At 36.7% G+C, this 21,506-nt stretch overlaps 1 protein-coding gene across 3 annotated transcripts in view; it reads right to left on the bottom strand.

Moving 5' to 3' along the window:
- Positions 1 to 20,787, bottom strand: part of gatad2ab (GATA zinc finger domain containing 2Ab) — a 38,852-nt gene extending 18,065 nt beyond the window's left edge. The window contains exon 1 of one of the 3 annotated variants that reach the window (XM_067415887.1): positions 20,520 to 20,787. In XM_067415887.1, the coding sequence (XP_067271988.1) occupies positions 20,520 to 20,718 (199 nt within the window). In that variant the 5' untranslated portion in view covers positions 20,719 to 20,787. Of the gene's footprint in view, positions 1 to 18,723; positions 18,881 to 20,519 lie in introns of those variants that run through there. The other 2 variants (XM_067415886.1, XM_067415889.1) reach the window with 2 other exon arrangements.
- Positions 20,788 to 21,506: the final 719 nt, after the last annotated feature.

Below are 21,506 nucleotides of genomic sequence, written 5' to 3'. Positions count from 1 at the left end.
CTGTCGAAAGTTCCTATTAATGCAAATTCCAATAATTAGCTAATTTCAAAATGAGCTTAAATCAAATTTCGAATTGGTCCAATTCCCTGTCTTCTTAAAGAAGAACATTTACACTAGCTTCCGGTCTTCTTTCCTTCTTTATTTTTTGTGGGTACAGATATAATCATCAATGTAAATGAATACTGGACAGGGCTCTTGAAAGTAGGTCACCAAACCTGTCAATGTATACTGTCAGTTAGAAATGCAGTCAGCCGAGTCCATTGCACAATCATGTCCATCGGCAAGAAAATCATTAGCTTAAAGGAGTCTTTGCTGTACATAAACAACATTAAACATATGACAGCAAAGAGACTTTTAAAAGTATGCATACTACAAATCATCTCCAACTAAGACGAAGTGAAGCAAGCTGAGCACAGGACTGCCATGTTTTCATACTGAGCGACCAGTTTAGTCATACACAAGCCACTTGTTCTGGTTAGGAAATGGATGCTTGTCGCTAAAGCTGCAGACACGTGGCTTGCACAGCCTCATGGGAAGCGGATGGCATCAGATACAAGCAACACTCATGACTCTACAACAACAGGGTTTGAAATGGTGTGTTTAAAAAAAAAAAAAAATCAGAGGATGTCAACAGACACATTTTTATCACTTCCATATAACCGAAACTTCAAACAGACCTCACTGTGACGCAAAACAGAAAGCTTAATATTTTAATATCAACAAGTATTATGCAGAGGCTTATTTATACATCAGTGTTTGAGTTTTACTAATAGGATTGAGACGTCATTTGAACCACATGCTACATAAAGGTCGAGCATTTGTTTGTTTACTATCAATTAGACTGCTGAAATACTCGAATCTCGGTGACGTCTGCGTTTGATAAAGCGTTAACAGCGGTGTATTGGATTGTCTTGAGTTGTGTGAAAAACATGTCTGTTCATGCCATGCCACTGTGAGATGGGAGTGCGGTGGCTATCCTCACGGGGCCTGCTGAAGAAGAGTCGTCTGATGTAATGACCGCCCTAAGGGCGCAGGCCGAGCAAGACAATAAAAGGCATTGCGAGTGCTATACAACAACACAGCATGGCGGCAATGCAACTCAAACTGGATCGGCACATTCAGACGGTCAACAATAAGGACGACACGCTGGCCCAGGAGAGGCGAAATGGCCTCTTGGCCATTTGGTTTTCTGTGACAATTCTGCTCGTGGACCCTTCAAACTTGTCATCTATGTAAAACCATCGAGCTGACACAAATGAGATTTAACTGAAATTGTAAAGATGACCTGTGATAGCATCAATAAAAACGTGATGAGAAATGTCCAGAAGAAGCGTTTATGTAACTCCATAAATGAGGCCGTCACATTCACGTAGCAGCAGTGATGAGAGAACGCACTTTTGAGACAGTTTAGAAGAGAAATCAATTTACATATAAAATATTGGTAACAAATTATTGGTCACTTTCTAAATAATAAAAGTATAGCACATCTACTTATAATTCGGGCTGCAACTAATGAGAATTTTGATAATTGATTAGTTGGTCGATTATTGTTCCGATTAATCCGATAAAAAGGTAATTTTTTTTATTGACAAAAAACATTATTCCATATCCTCCCCAATATCCTTCAAACAAACATGTGAAAACATTTTATGTTTTCAACAATTATACAAATGGTAATCAATAAGCCACTTATATACCATAATAACCAAAAACATGGTTTTACTATAATACAACCATAGTTTATTTTTGTAAGGGTGTATCTGTGTTATAAATGAAGTGCAAAAAAGTTACTTAGCAAAAGGACAGTTTAAATCCCTACATTAAAATGATATTTTAATGTTATCCCGTTACAGTTAGGGCTGTCAACGAATATTCTAAATTCGAATATGCAAATAGTTTTTAAAAAACAAATTTTGAAGGTAAAAATTTATATTCTAATAAATAAAAAAAAGGCAGGAAAAACGGCCGCGGTAGCGTAGAGGCATGGCTGTCTGCTTTGCGAGCGAGCGCGCTCATGAGGGTTCAGGGACAGGACACAGGAGTCGCACTTTAAGACAGAGCATCAAACGTATTTACAGTCTATGGTCAATGCTAAAGTTGGACGCGTCTTGCATGGAAGATGGCAGAAATTGCATAGCCCAACTCGACCGCAGCAGAGAAAGCGATTTTAACCCTCCAAAATCTAAAAAGCCATGCCTGGAAGTACTTTGAATTTTGGTTGGTAGGAGGTAAAATTGTTGAGCCATGAGATAAAGTTGTATGCAAGCTATGTAAGATACAGATAGCATACCATGGCTCATTTTATTTAATGTTAAAAAGAAACATTATTAAAGTGTAGACTACTGTACTGACTGAATGAATAAAGGATAAATACACTGCTACCACTGGTTTGATTATTTACCATTTCGTGTCAAGGAAAAGTTCCATGTTTTACTACAGCACAGCTCAGAGCGTTCAATATGCTTTAAAACTTAATTTAATATTAATAATATTTGTTTTAATCACTGAATGAAGCCTGATATATTTGGGAAAAGAGTCTGGACCTTAAATTGCTTGCACAAAACTAGTTCAGCACTCAAAGTTTGTTCATTTAAACCGTTATGCGCAGAGAGTGTGAGGGCGAGAAAGAGAGAGAGAAAGATTGAGCTCTGCGGTCTTGGCCATTAGTTGCTTTACTTGTTTTTGTGCAATACATTGTCAAATATGTTTAAACTTAAATAAGACTACCTATACAAGTAGTTATGTCTCTTTGTATTCATTTATCCCGTTATGGAAGTAATGCCAAAATGCGTTACCAGATGTTTGAATATTCGTGTTTTTAGAGGGAATATTCAAACGTCATTTTTGAGCAATTTTGACAGCCCTAGTTACAGTTATTACTCTCAATAAATGAACTTGAATTGTGCTAAATTTAGCGTCCAACAGCAGACATTCAAAAAAAAAAAAAATCATGTTTTTGCGCTGAATATTAATGGTTCCCCTCTCTGCTGCATTCTGTCTGTTTGATGCGCATGCATCAGGTTACAAATGCCAACTTGTATCTGATGCACACTTTTTAAAATCAAAGAATTAACGTGTTTATGCGTTTATGTCTTGGCTGCTTCCAGTACAAATAGAATAACCGCATGATTTTCAGCTATTGTTCGAAATTTAAATTGTCGGTAAAATAATAAATATTTAATATTATATATACTGTATATAAAAAAAACTATAAAAATATATTTGTAAAAGATATAATGAAACATATGTATAATAAATATTTAATAAAAAAAAAAAATACAGGCCTGGTTTCATAGACAGGGCTTAGATTAAGCCAGGATTAGGCCTTAGTTCAATTAGGGAATTTAAGTAGCTTTTATCACTGGTGTGCATCTTGAAACAAAACAATGGCACTGACATATTTTAAGATATATCAGTGCAAGTTGCTTTAAGTTAAAACAGCTCAAACATGGATTTTAGTCTGGGACTAGCTTAAACCTTGTTTGTGAAACCAGGGGATAATTAATATAAAAAGTTATATTTGTGTGGTAAAGCAAGTAGAAATCTGAACTACTGTTATTAAATCCCATCAAATTACTACTAATCAAATTGAATGGTTTATAATTTGAAATAAATGTTTATTTAAAAAACAAAACAATTAGCATTATCTGAAGACGATGTGAGTAGTGTTTGCCCATTTCAAACTCACAACTATTTTACGGTGTTGTGGGCGGTTGCAATTGCAAATCATTGCAAAGCGGTTAAGATGGCTACAACAAACCAAAGTGAAATGAGTCCTCAAGTATCAATGAAATTCTTCAGGAAAAGTTAACACAGTGTTAAGGGTTTTGAGAAAACCTTAACTCCAAGTATGAGTGATATAATCGATGCTCAAGTTAGCAGAGGTCATCTTAAACAGAGATGAGAACTAAGAACTGCACAGGATTATCATGTCCAAGTCCCAGTGTTTCCTGAGGAGTTGTTGTTTCGACAGAGATTGTCCAGTTCAGAAGAACTTCCTGATTGAGTCACCAACAAATTTCGGAGACCAATCAGATAAGCACTGAAAAACAAAGTTCCAGGTAAGTCTAATGTATTACAGATGTTCCTCTGGATCTTTAACAACCAGCTCATCTTGTCATCCAACAATGGCAAAGTGGCTGCCAAGAGGGTTGAGCCAAAGGTGCCCCTGCCGTCTCCAGTCCTGCATATCAAGGGTTAAGCCCTGCCATTTTAACACCACAGACAGATCAGGCCACGAGGGTGTTACCTAACAAAATGGACGGTGTTAACCCTGTATCTGCCAGGAGATCCACCTGGTGTGCCCCCTAAACAACAGGATGACACAGAAAGAAAGTACAGCAGATTGCTTTTCACGTGGGCACAAAGAATAACTTGTGCTGTATAAGAACAGTCGCGAGCAGCCACCCCCTCTCTCTACACACACACACGCGCACACACACACACACGCACTTGCACACGCATCTACCCATCCCCCACTGTGATCTCAAACAGACTAGAGTGCAAATGTACACTGACGCACACACATTTACAATACTGGTCTTCAGATCAGTTATAGTCAAATTGGGAGATAAGAATAACCAGTACTGGGGCAGCAAAGGGCGTTTAATTTTCAGTAAAAACTGGGGACGGTCATGACGAACGACTTGTTGATATTGATGTCAACTATTTTTCAACTTCGATATTTTAAGTGGCATGGTAAAATAATGCTAAAAGACAGTAAAACCATTTCAGAAAAGTTGTATTTGAGGTTAAATCCGAAAAAGCATGACAGCTATAGCCAAACACATTCAAACAGATGTTTTCTGAACATCCTTTCATGAGTGTTGTATTTTTAAGATGGTGCATCAAGTAAAAAAAAGAAAAGAAATGTGGCACAGATTATGGTAAACGCCCCTAAAACATGCATCCAGGTGCAAATACAACAAAAAGAAATGCTTTAAAAATAGTTGCGCCTATGACATTGCCATAGCCATATGAATGTTGATATACCAACTCAAAAAACACTAAGGACACTAAAGTGCATGTAGATGCCCCTTAAAGGACAAAAATGAACCTAGGGGTAATTAACACATGGTTACCAAGAAGATCGTTCTCTGGGATGCATTTTCATGAAAATCGAATGTAAAGAGTTTATCTCTAAAAACAGATTCGCTTTTAACGCTTGTCTATGGGGCACAGGGTAAGTAAAATTAAACCGCTAGTTAATACCACTAACAAGGCTCAATATAGCCTCACACTGACACGGTAGCATAATGAGGGTCCCTGCATGCAAACCGAAGCATTGAGAACTTTGTAATGTTTTAACAGTTTAATAAGAAGATACTTTATAAAGACAGTACATTATGCGTACGGACAGCAACCATCTTGGAAAACAGTATTGACGAGTCGAGCCACGGACGCATTTTAGCATGGACAAATGCAAACCAACTTAATTATGGTTCTAAATAACCACGTTAACCTCTTAACCCTCGCCCTGCGCTGAGAAATAAATAAAAAAATGACATACCCCAAATAAAAATGTCTGCAGCTCTTAAACCCTATGGTCTATATCCATAAATGTGGTCTTATTTTAAACTAGACACTTTAAATTATGTTACCCAAAAGTCATAATAACTCAAAGTAGTACAGGGACAGATTAAAACAAGGGGAAATATGCATGTAAGTGACTCACGTTTTTATTTTTTTATTAATCCCTTATGGAAAAAAATATTAGATTTTAATTTTAATGCCCTGAAATAACCTAAATATAAAACTGAATGTCTGATCATGCTTTGATTAAAATTTGAGGACGATTCTCTCAAAAATGTAGCTTCTGTAAGCTTTTATGTCAAAAAAGACTGGGCGTCCTTTCAATAAAGTCCAATTATATTAGAACATTTGTGTAATAGTAAAGAGTATTTTTTATTCAAATAAATCTGCAATAAACTGCTAATTATAATGCATTTGCAGTCCCTGATAACTAAAACAACTATATACAGAATTTACAAGTGTAAAAAAACTCATTTAGTTGATAAAAACAGTCTCTAATTTAGTCTGCGCGTTGTGTGTAAGTGTGTGCGCTCACACTGGCAGGCACTGGATACGATGAATGAAAACTGTGAAGACGACGCTAAGTAACAGCTAAGTAAGCATGAGGTATTCACCAATGCTTCTTACGACATCTCTTACATAAACTACGCAAAATATTGTCTTTTGATTCGTTACTACATCCATCAATCAAATCTATGCTGGCTATGCATTGGCTAGGCATTGACTGGCTTATCCAACTAAGGACCGGCGAGTTTGACTGACAGATGTATCACCCAGTGACGCGCTCCCTTTCTAGCATGTTTCCTAACCGGGCTTGTGATTGAAGGAAAGAGACCTGGGAGGGTTTAATATGACCGGAACAGTCCACAGTACAGGGGAGATTGTCAAAATAAGGCTTACAATCGCTATTTCATTGAAAATGGACATGATTGATTACTCTTAACGCAAAACGCTTATGCAAACAACGGAGGATTTTTAGTTTTTTCCCCTTATTTTTCGTTGTTTTGGATTAAAAGTGGGATGCATTTTGAAGAGTGGACTCTTACACAGACATGTATGCTGTTGTTTTGTGGATTCGTCCGATCTGATCTGAATGTCAGGAGATGAAAGATGAGTACCGCGTTCATTATGCTAATGTTTAAATAGCCACTGCTTTAGCATTTAATTTAACCCTTTCCTCTCTGGTGTATTTATTGCAAAAACGAGTTCAGAACATGAATCTTGAGTGTTTTAGCTTTCAAATGATGCATAGTTTGATATAGTTGATTGAACAGTTTGTATAAAACAAAAGTAATTATAAGTAGAGACACGCCCACTTGCGTCAGACGCCCCGCCCACGATCCGGTGCGGATTAAGTTGTTAAGCTGCATTTCCACTGAAATTACCCGGAACAATTTGTCCCAGGAACTTTGTGAAAGCCTGAACCTGGTCATCGGTCCATCTATCACATTTTTTTAAACTCCACTGTTGATTTGAATAAATAAAAATAAAAACTCTTACTGCACTCACCACAACAGACTTTTAAAGGGGTGATGAATTGAGAAATCAACTTTCCCTTGAGCTTTTAATATGTAAAAAGTCTTGGTAATATAAGAATATCCTGTAAGTTTCAGAGCTGAAAACTTCCTTTTTAGTCAAAGAAAAGCTTTTATAGACACCAGGCCCAGAAAACAATCGTGAGCTTCATCCGTACGTCATCACCAGACGAAACACCGCCTCTACAGAATAAGAAGCATGTCTAATTCAGTAGCCCCGCCCACCAACTCATCGGATCACACTAGCCAGCAGCAACAAACATCCCGAAGATAACGAGATATTGTGGAAGAAAACAGTTGCTGCTAGTGTTGCACGATACCGGTACTAGAAAAGTATTGCGATACCCTGCTATTACAAAAGGTACGATATGTAATTTTATTAGTACCGGTACTTTAAGGAGGACAGCTCTAAAATGAGCTGTATTTCTTAGTTTGTGTCGATGTGTGACAGCAGGTGACCTGTGCAAGGCTCTGCTTTCTCCATTCACTAAACATTGGAAGTATAAGAGTTAAATATACGTGCAGCGCATGACAGAGAATGCAAAATAAATATGCGCACATGAGAAGAAAGGGACGCGCTCGCGCTGCCGGACTCTGACCTGAAGCGAGAGCGCACGCCTTTCAGACGACATGCAATCGCCATTCAGTTCTTTAGCAGATTATTGTTTGGGTTTGAATGGTCAAAAATACGTAAAAATGCACGGTCTGGCGAGTACTCTGTCGGATATGTCTTTAGTGGGCGTGTACAGCTGAGGTAATGAGAGCCGTGCAGGTCTTAAGACAGACCTAATATTCTGTGTGATTAACGTTAATCAGACACCAATGAAAACTAGAAAACCACCACATGCTTGGCTAAATAACTAAAATATATTTTTTAAGAATCAGTGTATAGTTAAATTATAGAGTGAAGACTAAGTAAACCATTTTATATTTTATTATTTAATTTTTTCTTGACTTGCTGTTAAATAGACCTAAAGTAGCTGAAAAATAAAGCACTGTTTGTCATATTGTTTGTAATTTGCATTTTTTTGCTTATTTTTAAAAACAAAGATACAATTAAAAATCTATATAATTACAAAATTGCATTTAAAAAAATATATTAAATTACTCGTATCATGAAATAAGATTTTGGTCTTCCCAACCTGTTGAGAAGTGAAAGGTTGGTGAATGATAACATGATTGATAATGTGATCTCTGTATGTTTACACTGGCATAGTTATTATAGCAATAAGAAGAGGGAATGGTCAAAAACCAGCGCAGGAACATGCTGGCCAAGTTAATTTTTAGTAAAAAATAATAATAAAACAATGAATAATGAGTTATGTTTTCATATTAATCATATCTGTTTTTTAACCATGGTATCGATTTAGTATCGGTATCGAGGTATTTTAGTCTGGTATCGTATCGAAGTCATAATTTTGGTATCGTGACAACACTAGTCGCTGCATAAGCTTCCTTCGGATTAGGGCTGTGCGATATGGACAAAAAAAACACTACCACAATTTCTTGATTTTTCTTTTTCCGATTTCGATCACGATTTTGACACAAACAAACATGCTTTACAGTTATAAATGCATTATGTTTGAATTTGAAACATATTTCCAAAGGATTCCAATTAGAGCTTTATCGAAAAGTTAACACTTCTCTAGAACAGACAAATGGCTTAAATAAATAAATATAAAAATATATTTATTAATGAGACTAAATTATCTTACCAGTGCTTAGGCCGCTCTCTCATATTGCAGTCTTTGAATTTGAAATGAGCTGCTAAATATAATGCATCATGAAACTTTTGCGTTGCTGTGAACTTCTTTAAATTAGCATATATCGCGGGAATTGAAGATCAGATTTATATTCATTATGCGGAGGTGTAAGGTATAAGACAACCAGCATGTCATTTTTTTATTTTTATTTGTTTAGATTGTTTATCTCATTTCGTTTCAGCCTGCCTCAGCTTGTCAAAAAATGCCTTTTACTGTGGTGGTAATAGTAGCCTAGGCTAAATAAACTAACATTGTGATGCTTGAAGTGTTTTATATCTATGGATTTTATTATAGGCAAGACAAGAGTTGATTTGAGAGGCTAAATTGATTAAACATGTGGTTAGCCTACTCACTGTCGGCCGCTGGCTGCTTGGTCGTCACTTAAAAAAAGTAAAACTTTAATTTAACAACAACAAAAAAAAAATGCTCTAAACATTTTTCTAAATTTTAATGGCTCCAACAATGTAAAAAAAAAAAAAAAACTCGGGCCGAGATTTTTGATAAGCTGTCAGACAGGGGCCGGGCTAAAACCTAGATATGAGGTCCATGCAGGCTTCTAATTCCGCCACCTCTCAGAAAATACATAAATCTGACAATACTGAGCTTAAAAGTAGCCTATTAAAATGGTACAATGGCATTGGCAATGTCGGATATCGCCAATCGGGCATTTTGTACCGCGTCAGGAAAGGGGTTAAATGGACTGCCGTTGGTGGCCTAAAACAGAAGATTAGCCTTCTTATTGTTAGCTTTCCTCGCGCTGTGTAGAAATAATATTGAATTAGCGGTCCCTGGGTTGAGACGGATTAATTCTCGCCTCTTTGACTCGATCTGCAGAGCCGAATGTGTGTCACTAGCTGCACTTATGCTAGAACGCAGAGGATCCTCCTTATCAATGGATTTCAAATTGTGTCTAGTAGGCTACTATATAAATTACAAAGGTTTAATTGGCATCTTTATTTCAAACAACCCGACCGACCGTGACCCGAATAGCATAAAAATATTTTTGGATGACTCGTAACCGCGGGTGACCGCAGGCACCTGCTCATTTTGGATCAACCCGTGCATCACTAATGTGGGTAATCAAAACAACAAAAAAACAACCCAGACTAAAGTGTACAAAATTCATAAGTTAGTGTATATCCCAGCACCACAATAGTCATTATTTTAATGGAAGGATAGGCATGTTATCCACACATTAATTAAAATTAAAAGAACGAAATGTTTGAATTTGCATGGGGGGTGGTAACTCAAAGATTTTGGCTTTGAATTTCATTTGATACAAATATGAACTGAATATAGAAACAAAATAAACAAAATAAATTATTGAAATGAAGACAGCGTTTGGAGTGAGAGCATGCAAAATAATACGTTCTCTGAATTAACGGCCTTTGTGAGTGTACACAAATAAAAGTAGAGTTTATGGTTTATAATTATGTCTTGCACATATCTGTATGGCTAAAAATGTCTATTGTATTGTGAAAAGAAAACGTAGCCTATTTAATTAGGCTTTGTTTAAATATTAGTCTATAATATTTTATTTCATATGTCGATATGTTATGCCTGGTCTGTTCCATTCTCACGCTCAATTTAGGCGTGCTGCATTCTGATTGGTTCGGATAGCATACTGAGAGGTTGGGGCCAGGAGCGCGGAAAAATCGTGCTATAAAGCGATTTAGGGCCCGTCCACACGGAGACGGGTTCAGCTGTATACGTATAAATTTTGCACCGTATCAGCGTTTCGTCCACACGGATCTGGCGTTGTGGAAGCATGAATCAAATATTTTTTTTACCGGGTCCCAAAGTGGATAAATCTGAAAACAACAATCTTCCGTTTTCGTGTGTACAGCGAATCCGTATATTTTCTGAAACGGTGATGTCATCACACTACGTCCAGGATGGTGTAAGAGTTGAAGGATACAACTACGGGCACTGGGCATGCGCACATCAATATCGCGTCATTTAATTACCGTATCTGCATTATTGTAAGGGTAGGTTTAGGCATTAATAAAACACATCTGTTAAGTAGCAAATGTATTTATTGTTATTTTATTGTGAGATTTTACCTCACCTCCTACCACTGCTATACCCCTTCTAGCCACAACTCTTCTTCTCCTTTTTTAGTCTATTTCTGTGGCAAAATTACAGCGCAACACACTGGCCTGGCATGCAAACTACATCGTTTTTAGTCGGTTTCATTGCTCTCGTGTGGACTCTGATATTTCTTGAAACGAGGAAGAAGAAAAAAAAGATTGGATTGGATTATGTTTCTGTTAGACATGTATGCATAAGCAAAATGATCTATAACAATGCAATACTATAACATATAAAAACAAGTTTTACTCACATAAGTGTGTTGCACCATTCCTGTTGGATCCAAATCCAGCATCAACCAGAGATTTGTTTACAAATAATTTCGCAGCGAAATGAAAACCACTGTCTTCCCCCCATGAGATGGAACTTTATTCTACTCATGGGGGGAAGACAGCCACTCAACCACTCATTCCTAATATTAGGATCCGAAGGAAGCTTATGCAGCGACTGTGTTCTTCCACAACCAGGAATAGCGCAACATCTTAATCTTCCTCAGCATGTTTGTTGTTGACCAGCGCGAGCCGATCACCTCCATAAGTCGGTGGGCGGAGCTACTGAATTAGACGCGCTTTAGAGGCGGTGTTTCGTAGCGCGATGACGTAAGGATGAAGCATACGATCGTTTTCTGGGCCTGGTGTCTATAAAAGCTTTTCTTTGACTAACAAAGAAGTTTTCAGCTCTGAAACTTACAGGATATTCTTATATTACCATGACTTTTTATTTCTCAATTCATCATCCCTTTAAGTACTAGTTAAGTAACCAATCAACCTGTTGTCTTAAAAACTGTAAAAATCACATGCCTAATCAACAATTGTAGGTCTAGGAGAGCTATTTGATCATTATAAATCCAGGATGTATGAACAAATCCATACGGACAGTTCACCTTCATAATCCTGTTGTCAAACTTGACTAATCGGCTGAAGACTTAATTTAGATTGAAGAACTTGTTTTGAATGGCAGACGGATTTTGCAGTTAATCTCTCTGGTCTGTCGGGCCCAGAGCCAGATCTACAAGAACTGACAGAGGAAACAAGTGGATTGGTTTGGTCTGATCTTGAAAACTTCAGCACTTCTGCATTTTGATCAAATATTGAAGCGTATTACCCCAGATATGATTCTATACTTTGCAACCATCTTCATTTACTAAATCGTGGTGTACTTGGTATCATACCACAAACCATGCAGCTTGTTTAGGAGAGGTGTGCTAAATAATACTTTTGTGAACCGATTTACGATTTGCACATGGAGGGTGATAAGACGGGCAACAAAAACCAAAACTTGCATTGACAGAGGCACCCAAGCTGTATCTAGGACCAAAACACAAACTATATATGCTATGCTGGGGCAAAACACACATATAGGGAAAAGCAAATAAGCCCCAATGTGTCTGAGGTGTGCGAGGACCCATAAGTCTTCGCTCCTGGATGAATACCTTAACGGTGTATTCATGTCACTACGGCACACAGAGAGTTCCAGAGTTGCCGCGTCAGCAAAGTCCAGCTTTGACACACAGCGGAAAATACTGCTGGAGAAACTCTAGAAAAACACTTGGTTTATAATAAGCCCCCTTCCTACACAGCTCAATGCATTGAAAAAAACATATCTGATGTATAAATATGCAATTTATTTAAGACAACTTAATTTCTCTTCTCTTCCAACCATGAGAACAACTTGAACTTCCAAGAACTAGAAATCACTGCCCTTGATTTACAGTCAGACTGTTTTACCATTATGATGGACTCTACTAAACCTGCCTTGTGTAGTAATAGTAGAAATAGAAATTAATGCCATTCCAGCAGCTGAGGCTATTTAAGGCAAGAGCTGAGTTACAAGTTATACAAGGGTTGCCTTAATAAAGTAAAATAAATTTTTAAAAAAAAATTAAAAAAAATTTTTGCCAGAAAGTTTACTAAACAAGTCTTTAAGCTTCAAGTGTTAGTTCACCCAAAAATGAAAGCGATGTCATTAATGACTCACCCTAATGTCGTTCCACACCCGTAAGACCTCCGTTCATCTTCAGAACACAGTTTAAGATATTTTATATTTAGTCCGAGAGCGTATCCAAGTGTATGCACACTTTACTGTCCATGTCCAGAAAGGGAATAAAAACATCATCAGAGTAGTCCATATGTGACATCAGTTAGTTAATTAAAATCTCTTGAAGCATCGAAAATACATTTTGGTCCAAAAATAACAAAAACTACGACTTTATTCAGCATTGTCTTCACTTCCTTGTTTGTGTTCAAACCTTATATAAAGATTCAAACGGTTGTGAATCAGTGAATCGATCAATGATTCGGATTGCCAGTTTCACGTGATTTCAGCAGATGAACAGACAATAAAATTGGATATTTAGAGCTTTGAAGTGCTGGAAATAAGTTTGAAGCTCTTGAAAACCCTTGGGAAAGTGATCTCAAAAGGTTGTACGAATCCTGAGATAAATAATGACAAAAACAACATTAAATCCATGTGGTTTTACTACAGTAAATCTTCGTGGTGAATGTTGGTGATTCGTGACTGAAACCCTTGACCTTCGGTCATGTTGTCTCCACATCAGCTCTGTTTGATCTGATATCTGTGGTTCATAATGGAGAATTCTGCGCCGGACGCTTCCACTAGCTCTCGCAGTAGTGATGTTATTAATTCTGTGGTGAATTTAAACGCTTTCTCACTGGATCTTCAGCGCAGTGTACCAGTGTCCGTCACTAGATCGGCCCGTGTATGAGCTCGCGCTGCGTTCGTTGTCAGGGCAGCTCAAATGAGTACCCGGGGTAGCGCGGTTCCGTTCAGACTTCAAACACGCTTTGCAGCGGGGGTATTATTGTTCTGTGATAAACTGAACCAATTACGAATGACACTGTATTTTGTAAGACACTGTCCCTGTTGTTTGTGTATCTCTGTGGCAAACGCGCGGGGGGATGGCTGAGCCATTACGGGAGCCCAGAGGGAGCGCCGGTGGATTTTAAAGAGAAAACCAATTTTCATTCCCAAAAATCGACGTAAACTAAACACTCGAATTAATCAATAAAACTGATTTATCGCCCAGCCCTAGTTTTTTGGATCACTTTTACTCAGGACATGCTAGCTGGCAACATAGGATTCCATTTATTATGCTAAGCTAAGCTAGCAGCGACCCTGCCAAACTAAAACAATGCATGCACTGAGAAAAAAAGCATTTGCCCACATATCTAAATGTAGGAAAGAAGATGAATAAGCCCCATTTCTAAAATTGATGGAGTGTTCCTTTAACGGTGTTGCTGAATATGGACAATTAATTTTTGCACCAATTTGACATGCTTTTGCTTGGGCAACAGTATGCTATTTTAAAGTTTAATTTATAATTTCTGCACCACCAAACCATTACCGTTGGTCAGTCCAACAAATCTACATATAAAAACTTTGAATTATCAGGTTTTGGCAGTAAAAAAAAAAAGAAAAAAAAAAAGCTTAATGTAAAAAATATTTACAATGAAAACATTTCAGACTTGCTCATATATACTGTTAAAAAATATTAACAGTATATGAAATTAAACTTGCATTTTATATAATATAAAACAAAATACAACAGGTCAGCAACTCAAAAATCTGTTAAATTCAAAAGTAATTAGCCTAACTTTGATTTTGAGCTTCAGGAAATTATAATTATGTACAAGGCCCAATAATATGAATAGCCATATAATGTTTTTTTTACACAATAACAACTACCAAATGATAGAAAATGGACAAAAAGAGTTATGTTTACAAACTGTGGCCCATTCAAAACTGCAATGTCTGTGAAATGAAAACAAGATATATTCAGCTCTATTTACTTTTAAATGACAAGTAATAAACAGTTAATAATTAGTAATAGGCAGTTGATTTCATAACAACTCCAATCTTATGAACCCATCAAAATGGTGATTTCCAAGAAAAACAGGCGAGCAATAAATGCTTTATTATCTATCAGGATACCCCTACACAAAACCACACCTTACGGATAATGGCAGTCAGCTGAAAGTGAAACTCTCAAACTCTAATACAATGGCATGTACTTTTGGTCTACAGCCAAGACACAAGCGTCTTTCAAAAAAAAAAAAAAAAAAATACATGACAGTAACTGCATTTTGGACCCTAATAACTCTATTGTAATTGACCTAGCAGCGCAATCAGAATAAAAAAGTAAGACATGTAACCACATCAATTAGAGAGCATGGGCCATATCCAACTAAAAATTTCATTTGGATTGTAAGGGGTAATAATTTAACCTTTTCTACTCCGGTCCAAAAGGACATGTAAACACTTGATCGGATTGAAAACCGGAACTGGAAAGTACCGTGCACTTGCAATGAGGTAAAAAATGGCGTAATGACATATGAAACAAGGAACGAGCTGCCGTGTCATTCAAAAATGTTCCTGTCATTGATCATCTGTGTAGCGGAGCAGGAAAACATCCTATCGCTCCTTCAGACACTTATTCACAGGCTCCTTGCTTTAGGTGTAGGAACAGACATTTTTACTGCGTGACAAATATAAGCAGCACGACACTGGTTCATATGCTTGTCATCTTCTAATTAGGACACAAAGTAGATAAATATTAAAGGGATAGTTCACTAAAAAAAATCACCCCATGATTTACTCACCCTTAATTCATCCTTTGTGTATATGACATTCTTTTAGACAAATACAATCAGAGTTAAATTTAAAAATGTCCTGGCTAATCCAGGCATTATAATGGCAGCCCAAAAAAGTGCATCCATCCATTATAAAAGTAATCCACACGGCTCAGGGAGTTAATAAAGGCCCTCTGAAGTGAATCGATGGGTTTTCCAACGAAAAAGTGTAACTGGTGTGACGATGATGTCGGACGTAGCGCAAGCATTTTGAACTGTGAGAGGCGATACACTTTTTGTGTATCTGGGCTGCCATTATAAAACTTGGATAAGCCAGGACATTTTTGATATAGCTCTGAATGTATTCGTCTAAAAGAAGAATGTCAAACACACCTGGGACGGCTCAAGGGTAAAAAGACTAAATCATCGGGTAATTTTCATTTTTGGGTGAATTATCCCTTTAAGTCTGCTCTTTAAGACAAGAAGGAAAACGTAGGAGAATAGTATGCACAAAGAGCGGGAATCTCTGCATATCCATGCAGTGTGTGATATACACGTACATCAACCCAATCACTTTATTTAACGTTCATAAATACTACGTTCAAAAGGTGTCCATGTAATCGTAGCTAGTGCCCCCTTCATATTACACACATCTCCAGCTCTTTCCTCGTTCCGACGTTATCAGGAAGTTGAGACAGAACAGTAAAAAGATCTTGCTAGATTGCAGTGGCCATGTATCAGTCTCCAGCCTTTCCTGTTTACCAGCAGCCACCATCTCAGATAGAGCAGCTCTGGTGTGTTTCTCAGGTACTGATGTATGGATCTCTAAACACCCTAAATATGACCCTATTATTCTTCAACAAGTCCTTTATGGAGAACCCCACTGGTATTCAGGGTTGTCCTTGACGCGGCATGAAATGGAGAGACATGCCCACTACGACTCACATGAGTGGTGCCAAGTGGCTTAGCTGGTTGCCTAATAGACACTCAACATGGGACGCAAGGATTCGCCAACACCCGCCACATAATGGTCCCACCCAAATTATTTAGAAAAAGCCACCTCAAGTCATCCTTCAGACAAAACGGCTTAAACCACCAGAGGCGCCACACCCATGCAGACCAACCTTGAACTACACCTCTGATCCAGCATGAGAAACGGCACAAGTATTTCAGCAGGATCACGATATCATTCATCAGAGATGACAAACAGAGGACGGTCAGTTACACTTTTACATAAAGTCCAAAGTCTCAGAATTTGAAACAACAGGCATTTTATTACCGACACAGACATTAAAATCTTCTTGGGTCAGTTTGAGTATGTTTACTGGATTCAAATATTAGAACATAATTACAAAACAATTAAGCACGTAAACAACGCAATATCCTTTAGGAAAGTTGACGTCATGCTATATTTCAACCAAAATGGTTTTAAGAAGCAACACTACCATTCAAAAGTTTGGGCTTAGTAAGATTTTTTTAATGTATGCTCACCAAGGCTGCATTTATTTGATCCAAAATTACAGTAAAACAGTAATATTGTGAAACATTATCATTTAAAAGAACTGTTTCCATATTTAAAAACATTTTAAAGTGTAATTTATTCCTGTGATGATTTTCAGCATCATTACTCCAGTTTTTAGTGCCACACGATCCTTCAGAAATCATTCTAATATGCTGATTCGATGATTGATACACATTTATTATCATCAGTGTTGAAACGTTGATACCTTTTATCATGATTCTTTGTTGATTGGAAAGTTCAAAACAGCATTTATTTGAAATTGGAATCTTTTGTATGTCGTTACTGTGACTTTCGATCAATATAATGCATCCTTGCTTAATAACAATACTAATTCCTTTATTGGCCCAAACCTTTTGCATGGTAGTGTGTATCCTGAGTTGCCTAAACCAGTGAAACTCTGAACTCTGACCTTGGTCTCAACCTCTGAACTGATAACTTGCATAGTATTAGCTATAAATCTAAAAGAGACGATATTTTAGCTACTATGATGGAACCTATGAACACAATAAGCAGACCAACTATTAACCCGTGACCCATTTAGACCCATTGAAACGTTTAATAGCAGTGGACACTGTAAATCAAAGTTCTGACTGTCCTGGTTTCACATGAACACTTTTACATGGCAGGTGTAAATATCACATGACCAGTTTGCCCTCTCTGAAAAATGATGTCTGTGTCAAAGGTCCAGAAAAAGAAGCATATAAAACACACCAAAATACCGATACCACCACCACATTTGGTATATATAACATTTTAAGGGTCTATTATTGAAATAGCTCCATCTCATATATCATATAATCGCAATACATAATGAAAACAGACATCTGTGACCGGTGGGAAATTCAGAGACTCATTTTGATTAACTGATCGAATCATAATATAATATTTCAGAATTCAATATACTGTTACACAAATTGTAAAGTAAAATTGCCTTACAGTATAATATACATATACGTGTGCGCACGCACACACATATTGCTTTATGGTTTTCAACTTTCTTGGGTCTTATTGACCAAGTGAGCAATTTTAACCCTGTAGTTTCCCACTGGTTTCAATTGTGAGCAGGAACAAAACACACTTTCACAACTTAAAAGAAGAAAATTTGTTTCACTGGACTGTTCAAGGAGTAGAATACACATTTAACTGGAAGGACACGGGATTAAATGGGTTAATTTAACTACCCATAACACTTCTCAGTATTAGTCCAATACAATAATCATAAACATCCATTTCTGACAGATAACCTAATGATAAAATCAAACATTTCTTAACTTGTGTTTAAAAATGAGTTTGAGCTTGGTAAAGCTCAGTGGCAACAAACCAATTGTTAAATAAATAAAAGCCCAGTGAGTTTAGTGCTGAGGAAGCAAAACTAGTTAGCTAACCCGGCTAACATCAGCTAATGCTGACTTACTCATCAACTCCAATTAGCAGGCGAGCTAAATGACTAGTTTATTTCCCCCAAACAGAAAACAAATGAGAAGTTTCTTTTCTAAAGTTGATTATTATATCGCACCGTATCGGTATTGATATAGTTAGATGGAATTTGTCAAATTTATTTGATGAAATTGATGGTCAAGTTTGTAAATCCCCTGTTTAACTCAACAGTCCAGTTGCTAGCAAAGCTAATGTGAAGTCAAAACACTCTGAAAACCTCCAATATCATTCAATCCCTCTTTATAAGAACTTACTGAGAAGATGAAACGTTTATTGGTCTTCTGAGGGCCCTCCACGCGCCTGGTTGTTGTTATTTACCCTAGTATTTTGGTGTAAAACTATCCCGGGGATCCCCTCACTATCTATCTGCCCTGCCCGCTGCCGCTCCGGTCGCCAAATAAAGATCCTCGCTGCTGCCTACACATGGACCCGAGTCACCGCAACGCGCATGCGCAGTGGCGCACTGGCCCATATGAAGAGGGGATTTATTTGAGGAAGAGCATCCAAACATTTGAATTTTGACCCCAAAGTCGACCTTACCAGTATTAACAAAGGTAACCATAGATTCAGACTAAGCTACTGGTGTATTCTGTTGACTCCTCAATGATGAGGTAATAATGTCAGTCATATTTTTGGTTGTTTATGGATGAAATGGTCAGACAACAACAAAAAGTTGTTGTTTTTAAATTTGAAAATGAAAATTATCTATTTCTTATTAAATTACACAAATAGTTTACGACTATGAAAGTACAAAAGTGCAAAAGCAAAATGAGAACTATTAAAATAAAAGGTAACATTAGTTAACTAATTTAGTTAACATGCACTAATAATTACCAATACTTCTCCAGCATTTACAAATCATAGTGAAAGTTCATCTCAAAATGTACTTATACATTATAAAAATCAAATGTTGCATTTGTTAACATTTATTAATGCACTGTTAACTAACATGTATTATACTGTAACAAATTGATTGCTTATTGTTAGATCATTTTAGTTAGTACATTATAATGCAACCTTATTGCAATGTGTTACCAAATATTATAAACTGGATTATTCCAAAAATGTTGTTTCAATAAAAGAAAATCACCTAAATATTATGAAGGGCTGAATTACTCAAAATTAAATGTTGCATTAATATCATAACCTTAATTAAAATTTAACAAAAATGTAACTAAAAATTTAACTAATTGTACCACAATTTCCTCTTGCTATATGTGATTATAAACAAGAATCTTGATATTAAGTTACTTACCTGATTAAATTAAGTCTTAAACTTAATTTCTGCATACAATGATTACAATAATTTGAATATTTTTTCAGTCCTTATGAATATTCCTTATCAGTCTTATCACTCAAAATGTCAAAATACAAATTTTACTCAGGAAAAGCATGTTCTGTTCAGTTCAGTTCAGTTCAGTTCAGTTGTGTGTGTGTGTGGGTGGGGGGGGGGGGGGGGGGGGGGGGGGGGGGGGGTTAAAAGAGAAAGAAGTGCTGGCAAAAGTTTTAAAGTAATGAACAGTGATTTAAATATTTGATATTGAGTCTTAAACATGATTCTAGAACACTTATGATAATAAGTGGCATAATATGGTCTATTTTACCTGACTTCAACTTGTCAACTATTATTATTTAATAGATGTTTCATTCCAAACTGTATGACAAAAAGTTATTCCAACAGGGGCGCTCTACAGCTCACAAACCTAAATCTCCAATGCCCCTTATTGAACTCTCATAAAACTTTTTGTCTTATAGAAGACATGTGCATACTAAAAAGTATAACTGTTGTGAATCTATCAAATTTGAAATATTAGTAATTGGCGTGCAAATGGAAATAATTAGCACAAATATCAATAAAATAATCATTAAAAAAAACTCGTGCTTTAATCACAAACAACTAATTTGTACATCATTACAAGCGATGAGAAAACTAACAGAAACCACGTGACAACGCGGAAAGTACACTTAAACTAGTTTAAATACAATAACAGTTTTATACATCATGGTTGTATGTCCTATACAACAGGTAGAGTAATAAACATAAACATACCAAGTCCGTCAGCTTCCTGAATGAGTTTTCGCTTGCCTTGTTCGGGTCGATTGTGACCCAGGTATAGCTCAGGATCCGGGTGCAGCTCCGTGGGCTTTTTATCGACGAAATGAAACGAACACACATAAACTCTCTTCGGAGGGTTTTTTAATTTCAGGGCCGCAAGCCAAGCCCGTTTCCTCTCATCTTTCGTCGGCATACAGTGTAATGCATACGGCGCTGGGCAAGGACATTCATCCCTGATTTTTTGGTGTTCAATACAGATATTTTCTTGAAAACCCTTGAGTTTTTTTGAGTTGTTGTAACAACCAGACACAGCACAAGTCGAACCGGAGCTCATTTTAAACTCGATTTCGGTGTATGCGTATTTATATATAATTATATATATTTCTTGTATATATATTTTTAGACAGACCGGAAGCAGAACACCGGCAAACGGAAATAGCAGGGAGATGTCGCATTGTTTTCTAAACCAAACTTTATTTGTATCTTGAGTGGTGCAAACATAGGCCTATTATCGTTATTTGGAAGATTATAAAGTCACATGTATTACTGTTAAACGCATTTAAATGCATTTGCAAGTTGTTTACTAAACTTTCATTTTACTTTCATAACGTGATCAATGTGGTTTGGGATTACATTAAATCTAAGGCTATTTTTTAATGTGATTTCATAGTAGCCTGGTATCATCCAAGAAATGATTTTTAGTTTCATTTTCCAATGTCTTCAAGTTTTATCCTGAAGTAAAACGATCACAGCCTATGTCGGCTAAATGAGATTAGACCTGTATTTTATTGCTAAAAGAGATATCTTCAGATTAGAATCAAACAGCTTGTTTGGATATTTGGTGACATCTATCGGTTATTTGGAGGTATAACAGCTCATTGAGCACAGCATTATGATGAACAATGCACTCTACAATGGTTTACTACACAACCATATTTCTATTTTAAGACATAGATAGATAGATAGATAGATAGATAGATA

The sequence above is a fragment of the Pseudorasbora parva genome, chromosome 14, assembly GCF_024679245.1.
Source record: "Pseudorasbora parva isolate DD20220531a chromosome 14, ASM2467924v1, whole genome shotgun sequence".
Taxonomy (NCBI): domain Eukaryota; kingdom Metazoa; phylum Chordata; class Actinopteri; order Cypriniformes; family Gobionidae; genus Pseudorasbora; species Pseudorasbora parva.
This window is presented reverse-complemented; position numbering and strand designations above follow the sequence as displayed.